Raw genomic sequence first — 7,500 nt, 5'->3', positions numbered from 1 at the left:
CCAGGTGACTTAACAGCGACTTTAGAAGACCAAAGATTCTCCGTCCGCCAATTGCACTTTCTGTTGTCATCTTTCAAAGCTGCAACGCTATCTGTCTTGACGCCGTTGTTTTCGCACTCCTGGTCCAAGACGAGATGCCAGTTTTACTCCAAGGGAAGTCCCATCGCCTTATGGAGGAATGCATATTCTTTTGCTGCCTAAACACAAACAGTGCATCATTTATTTTCAGTAAAAGGTTAGTAAAAGAAAAAAAAAAGCTAATTGAGACCAAATTGGGAACCACATAGGAACCAAAATTATTTGCTCGACTTATAACGGTTTACGAGAAAAATCGATCAGTGTGTTCTGTGGATTCCAAGACTCAGTGTGGTGCCTATTTTGGTTTCCTACTTTGATTCAGGAAACCTCACAGAGCAGAGTAGAGAGCTTGAAAAACCGTTCGAGTCAGTGAAATGCTGAGTCCGTGGCTGAGGATACACTGATAGAAAGTCAGCTCTCTAATCAATATGCCAACTCGTTTCATACGTAGAGTAGAGAGCTTGACAAACCGTTCGAGTCAGTGACTATGTCACTAGCTTCTCTCTTCGTTTGTTCCTTTTTTTTCCCCATCATTCGTTTTAAACGTCATTAATTTATTCGTTTCAATACCTGTTCAAACCGCCGCTGAGTGTTTTCTGACCCAAAGTGTCCGGCATAGTAGTCAACATTACATACAACAAGCGGCTTTTCAGACTCCTCCAGGGCTGACAACTGGTCGCGAAGACGAGCCACCCATTTCAGAGGCAGCCAGTACGGTACACGGTCATCATTCATTGACGCACCAACCATAACAGAAGGGTATGGCTGTAGACGCAAATACAGAAAATTCCATTCGTAACTTTTTTCGTATTTTGCTCGCTACCTAACCAGTTCTAAGCCAAAAAGGCAGGAATGAGCTCACGTTCCAATTCTCTTTAAGTATAGGGCGCCTTAGACGATACGTATTACACCCGCATACAAGGTTGCCGTGCTTATAAGAGAAGAAACAATAATTCCAAGTACTTACATATCAAAATATAACACAAGTGCATGGGTGTAGCAATTCGCAGCTCTTTTTATTGCCAAACTTTTTATACGAATACTGCTTTTAAAGGAGATTACTTTCCGTTTACACAAGCAAAAACATGTAAACCTAAACACTACAAACCTGGTCTCTGATATTCTGGTACGGACAGTACGACCTGATGTAACGAAAATCACTTTCATTTGACCTGAAAGCAATAGTCCATTTAATACTTGTGAGTGACTGAGGTTGATCAGTGTTTACCTCATGTAATTGATACGGTTGTAATGCTACTATGGCTTATATTTGCATAAGAAAAGCGAAGAGGTTTGCATCAAACAAGACCAACTCTAGCCTCGCTTTTACTCAAAGTCACTGAGCATGCAACGGTTAAAGTTTTCTCAATACTTTAAGAGAGCGTTGTTCTGGTTCTGAATACACTGGGACAACGTAACACCGAATACAATTAGGTGCAGGGCAACATCAGTGCCTTAACCATCAAATACCTTGAAAGACGTTATTTTCAGTGAGGCCGCATTGACGAAGCAAGCAATATGGCAGGGGAGACCGCTTTTTCACTTCAAATTAAACGAGGCAAAATCACTTTCAGGCGTCTCACAACAGTGAAGAAAAGACTGTGAAAAAGCAATATGAGAGAGCAAATCGTCCCAAAGGCTTCTGAAACATCCCAGTTTTATTTAATGGTAATAAAATCAAGCGATGTTGAGACGGTAAATAGGTACCTATACTCTAACTTTTTACGTGGAATTATTGTCTTACCCGACTCGATTGGTATTTTTGACACTTTGAGGGTCACCAATTCTTATAAAAGTCTTTCCCAAGGCAAATAAATGTTGCTGGAGTTGAAGAAGTTGTTGATAACGAAAACAAACCGTGTACTATGCATTTCAACGAAATTTCTAACTGCGACAAATGGACAGATGAGCACAAAAAACACTGTTTAATTAATTAAGAAACACATCGTCAAATGCAACCCTTACTCAGGCTCGCCCCACTCCTCGTATTCCTGAACAGTAAGCGGGAGAGATGGGTCTAACATGGATGTCAAAATGTCTAAAAATGGAACCTGCAGAAGGAACAAAACTGCTAAACAATGACACACATATTCAATGCAGCTGTCAATACGTCGAGTGACACTTGGGCCAATGGTTGCATTGCAAACATCTCCCGGTGATCGCAGCGATCTGGTTACGGTCATTCAAAGACAGAAGAAGGCAGTGTGGCATTCAAACACGAAGTCTTCGAGTTGTGATGATGCCAGTATCACGAAATTGAATCATAAATACAACAGCTTGCTGGGCGACTTGAGATCCTCATCGTTTCAGATTGCAGCCACCATGAAGAAAGTAGCCTCATTTTTTTAAACTCCCAACAATGAGTTTATGGATCACTTTCCTCAGTTAAGCCAAACAATTTCACTCCTAGTCAACGGACAAGCTACTCGCTTCAGAATATGTTTTTTTTTTTTTAATCGCACCTCTAAATCTAAAATAGCATGCAAAAGCCTCCCGGTACCTTGAGAATAACTGCCTTGAAGAGTCCAGGCGATCTATTACATACTGCACCAACAATCAGTCCACCAGCGCTTGTGCCACTAGCAGCAGTAAACTGGGGACAAGAATATCCCAGGCGATGGAGAGCTTGTGTACAAGCTTCAAAATCCTGGACAGAACCAAGCGTAAAAGGCATAAATCAATACTGAACTGCAACGCAATGTGCATGTGGCTTCTTGCCATGCCATTTTCATCTTCCCTTTTCAGAAATCAATCAGATCTACAAGATACCAACAGGAAGTTTGGCAGTAGACTTATGTAACTCAGAGAAATTTGACTTATTATTTGTTGATCGACTCATTCATGTGCAATCATTATGCTTCCTTCATCGCTATTTTGCTTTTTTTTTTTTGGCGGCAGTTCTACAATTCCAGCGTCTCCAGTTATACTTCGGGATTCAAGACATCCAACAAACATACAGATGAGCAAATGATGTCACAGCTGTGTTCACATCCTCTCCTCTAAACACAGCTATTGACCAATGAGAGTGCGCGTACTATCCTAATTATTTTATAAAAGGGGATTTAACTTGAACTTGCAATTGGCCAGCTCCCATCTGGCTTGATAGCACAGTTGGTAGTTTTCCCTTTTGGAGCACTACCACACATTTTAACGTTGAAAACCGAATGGAATAATCAAGAGTAAAGACGCTGCGGTTTCTTAAGCATCTCAATGCCCCTTTCTACAGCCCTCGAGGAAAGTAACAAGAAAAAGTCGGTAATAATGTAGTTATCACCCAACGTATTGATTACAAACTTCAAATCCTTTGTGTTTGTTTTGCAGTTTTCCTTGTAAGTACCATTCGCGACCAAGTTCACCGCCACCTCTGGGAAATTAAGAAAACGAGTTCACTTGAAAACCACGTGGATAATAAATAACTCACTCTTCGCAGAACAAGCGAAAAACTGTTCGAGTTAACGGGGTTTCGAGTTATCGGGGTCGATTAAAATATTCAATTTTCCAGGTTAATAAGTAATAGTTTATTGATTTTCACCAATTCGGTATACAATACAGTACAAACTAAAATTACGATCGGTAAATAACTGTCAAATACGTGATCTCTTCGTTGCACTAATTAAAATCAAAATACTCCAGTCTTTGCTCCAATGTTAGAATTAGACACACGATAAGAAAAGCGAACGGGATATCTCAATGGGCATCCGTGGCGAGTTATAAGAACCAGAAATTCGAGTTATTGGGGTAAATTTTGATCAAGGGAAACGAAATTTAGCTCGAGTTAGCGGGGTTTTGAGTTATCCGAGTTCGAGTTAACCGAGTAAAGACGACTGAAAAGTTGGGTCAAATCCAAGGGAATTGAGAGTCACTTCGAGTTAGCGGGGGATTTCGAGTTATCCAAGTTCTAGATACATGTACCGGGGTTCTACTGTATCTAATGGGGAATGTTCTTCTCCAACAAAATGGTTCAGGAGGTTTGCTGGCATCTTCCAAAACTGGTTACCATAAAACGAAAACTACGCCGTCTTTCCACCGAAAACAACTTGATTTTCTCGGTTTGTTTAATTTTGCTGTTTACTAAGAAACGTACTCTCCCCACTATTACTCACACTTTTGACGAAAAAAGCATCAAAACCGTAAACCGCTATAGCTTAGCTCATAGTACACAACCATGCAAAAAGACTTCTACTCCTAAAGATTTTCAGAAATCTTTACTCGAATGTTCACAGGCAGACGTAATTTCACACACCACAATGAACACTTAAACACACACAGTAAAAGGGAATATTACAGTCCAGCACGGATTCCCTTTCACCGTATTCTAAACTATGGCCGTTTATGCGATCTTCCTTGCGCATGTGCACATCACCCACGTGACAAAGAAAATCACAATGTCGTTCCCAGAGTCATCGTTCCCTTGACCAGCGGTCGGGAAAGAGAGACTCTGGTCAAAACCAAAAAAAGGCCATATTTGATTGGCTGTTGAAAAACGGTTTCATTTCCTGTGATTTTCAAATACTAAACACAAATTTGTGATTTCTTCTGAATTTTTATCTGTGCGAGTTTGAAGATGATTCAGAAATAATTCTTTTTACAACTTACCAGTTCCATTTTGAATTTCCGAATTGTCACTTGCGTGACACCAGATACTGAAATCTGTTTTGATTGAAAAATGTCTCTCGTTGTTTTTTATTCTCCGCAGTTCAAACGTTTCAAGTGTATTGGGAGATGTGTTTATTTTTATGTGTACTGTCTCGCGAGTGAAAAGTAAGCGCTTTCATGGCAAGGTGAACTCCAGGCTCCAGTTGTTCAAAAGGTGGATAACGCTATCCACGGGATAAATCACTATCCATTGGAAAGCACAATTGGTTTCGCTATGACTTATCCACTGGATAGTGATTTATCCGGCGGATATAGCGCTATCCATCCGTTCCATCGTGTGAACAACTGGGGCCAGACGTTTTTGGTGATTTCTAACCGCCTCCCCTCACGCACATGCAGTTATTCAACCGGAACCATAGTTTCCTGATTCTGGTTTTGGATTATTTCAAAGCCTCCCACGTCCGTTACGCTGGACAAGGGTAACGGAGGCTCTGGGAACGAGATTGAAGAAAACCGCTGTCATGCAAATTTAATGGTACAAAAACCACTGCACTTTTGTGCCATAGACCTTTGTGCCGAGGGTTATATGTTTACATGCCTTTCAGCTTTTGATGGGCATGGCAAACCGCCTGAAAGCCAATATTTGATGCTACTGTCGACGAAGTTTTTCTTTTGAGTTTATTATAGTTTTCTCTTGCGACCAGCGTGGAGGTTCTATAAGGTTGGCTTACAAACACTGGATCTCCATGCGGAAGGTGAGGGTTCGAACCTCGGCCGGACCAACACTTGGGGTCTTTAAATAACAAAAGAGAGAGCGCTGCCTCTGTAAAGACATTCACAAATGATTTAGACTATCTAGCCTTCAAACATACTTGTGCGGAGCCTTAAGGCCTAACCTTTTGCAAATGTGATGAAAAAAGGAAGTGTTGTCTGGTCACTAATTTGAAGATTCTTTGAGTTGGTTCAGCAGAGGCTTAAACTTGAAGCCTCCTGCAAGAAAGTGCTCATCAAACTGAGCTATCTCTTGGGTTCTATGCTTTAATCACCTGACATGGCAGAAAGCCAAACACCATCCCCGCTTCAAGAGGCTCAGCCTTTCGACTTCAAACGCCATGTTCACGTTTATACCATAGGAGCCTGTAAATAATAATGCAAACAATTAATGATTAATAATTAATAATGATCATTTTAATTATAAATTATAATTATATTAATTATAAATTCGCGTTTTTTTATTTACTTCGTGACTATTTCAACCTTTTTAATATGACAAGGGTGTGGTTGTTCCTCAAAAATGATACTCGTCAGAACGGCACTTAATTTCATAAAACCTCAAATATGGCTATTTCAAGTTGTTGTTTTGCTGACGACGGCAAAGAAATGGACAAAAGTGAAAAACGCACGTGCAGGGCGTGCAAAGCTATTGTTTTTTCCTACTAAATATGCAAATTGTGACGCAAATTGATGCAAAATTGCCGTCGCCGTTGTCCCTGCAATAGGGAGCTTAAGCAACGACAACGGCGACGGCAACGAGAACGTCACAAATTTGCATATTTAGAGGGTAAAAACAATAGCTTTGCACGCCCTGCACGTGCGTTTTTCACTTTTGTCCATTTCGTTGCCGTCGTCAGCAAAACAACAACGTGAAATAGCCAAGTTTTTGGTTTTATGAAGCACGTCAGCACTTGAGGATAAATTTTCATTTTCTCTCCTAAAATGGAGTGCCGTTCCGACTGGTGTCATCTTTGAGGAATTACCACACCCTTGTCATATTAAAAAAGTTGAAATAGTCACGAAGCGATTAAAATAACGCAAATTTATATTTTGAGATGACGTTCTCGTTGCCGTCGCCGTTGTCGTTGCTTAAGCTCCCTAATGAGATTTGGGCGGATACCCTCGAAAGGGATAACCGCTGGTATCTCTCCCTTTCATTGTGTTTCGCTCTTTCTTTCTTTCTTTCTTTCGAAGTCATCAAATTTGGCCACCCTGTGGCGATATGTTGCAATATGTTGGATGATGTTGGATCAAATCTGAAAACGGTCAAATTTTTCGTGCAACATTTTGGACACGTTCACGCTTAACGTTCACGCAACATTGTTGCACCAGGGCATGCGCGTTAGGTCCACTTAATGCGCGTCAGGGGTCTGGGGCAAATGAACATTGACATGTTGCGTAGAAAATGATGAAAATGTTGCGAGCGTTTGGCCACTCCGTTCAACACATGTTGCAACATGATGCAACAATGTTGGAAGATGCTGCGTTGAAATGTTGCGAGCGTTTGGCCAGGCCTTTACTATCGTGCAAAGTTATATTTTGAGGTGACGTTCTCATTCACGTCCACCTCGTAAATCATAAGGTCCCTAATTTTACACCCTGAGAATACATTCTTTTTTTGTCTCATCCCTTGATAAATTCGTTAAATTTGATCAAATAAATCGTTCACAGAGAAGGAATTCAACTGCTGGTACTTTTCGAGTGAACAAAAGAATTCGGATCTAACTTCTAAAATAAAGAATCCCTTTCTTGCAACGGTGACAAAAACTTGTTTTTGAAACCTTCTAAGATCAAACACGCTGGAAATATAAGGTAGATCATTCCTAGAAAATCAAATAAAATTTACCGTAAACATGCAATAGCATGGGGTTCGTTCCATTCCTCTTCAGATCTTTGTGATGAAATAACGTGATTGGAATCAAAGTTCCATCCTGATGGAAAAACATAACATTAGCGTTTTTAGAGACGTTTCCTGCCCAGCAGGCCTGAAAGAAATCCAGGATTGCTTTGCTTTAGTGATTTGTCACAGGTGACTCAGTGCTTCATCTCCTA

The 7,500-nt window shown here is 40.6% G+C and overlaps 1 protein-coding gene across 1 annotated transcript in view; it reads right to left on the bottom strand.

The window, feature by feature from the left end:
* Positions 1 to 7,500, bottom strand: part of LOC137979626 (dipeptidyl aminopeptidase BI-like) — a 31,929-nt gene that overhangs the window by 503 nt on the left and 23,926 nt on the right. Inside the window, exons 15-22 of the mRNA XM_068826939.1 lie at positions 7,295 to 7,379; positions 5,721 to 5,811; positions 3,373 to 3,442; positions 2,579 to 2,725; positions 2,044 to 2,129; positions 1,187 to 1,250; positions 649 to 843; positions 1 to 197 (exon numbers count right to left, since the gene is read on the bottom strand). The exon at positions 1 to 197 is cut by the window's left edge and continues 503 nt beyond it. Coding sequence (XP_068683040.1) covers positions 144 to 197; positions 649 to 843; positions 1,187 to 1,250; positions 2,044 to 2,129; positions 2,579 to 2,725; positions 3,373 to 3,442; positions 5,721 to 5,811; positions 7,295 to 7,379 — 792 coding nt within the window. The 3' untranslated portion in view covers positions 1 to 143. The remainder of the gene's footprint in view (positions 198 to 648; positions 844 to 1,186; positions 1,251 to 2,043; positions 2,130 to 2,578; positions 2,726 to 3,372; positions 3,443 to 5,720; positions 5,812 to 7,294; positions 7,380 to 7,500) is intronic.

The sequence above is a fragment of the Montipora foliosa genome, chromosome 12, assembly GCF_036669935.1.
Source record: "Montipora foliosa isolate CH-2021 chromosome 12, ASM3666993v2, whole genome shotgun sequence".
NCBI lineage: Eukaryota > Metazoa > Cnidaria > Anthozoa > Scleractinia > Acroporidae > Montipora > Montipora foliosa.
This window is presented reverse-complemented; position numbering and strand designations above follow the sequence as displayed.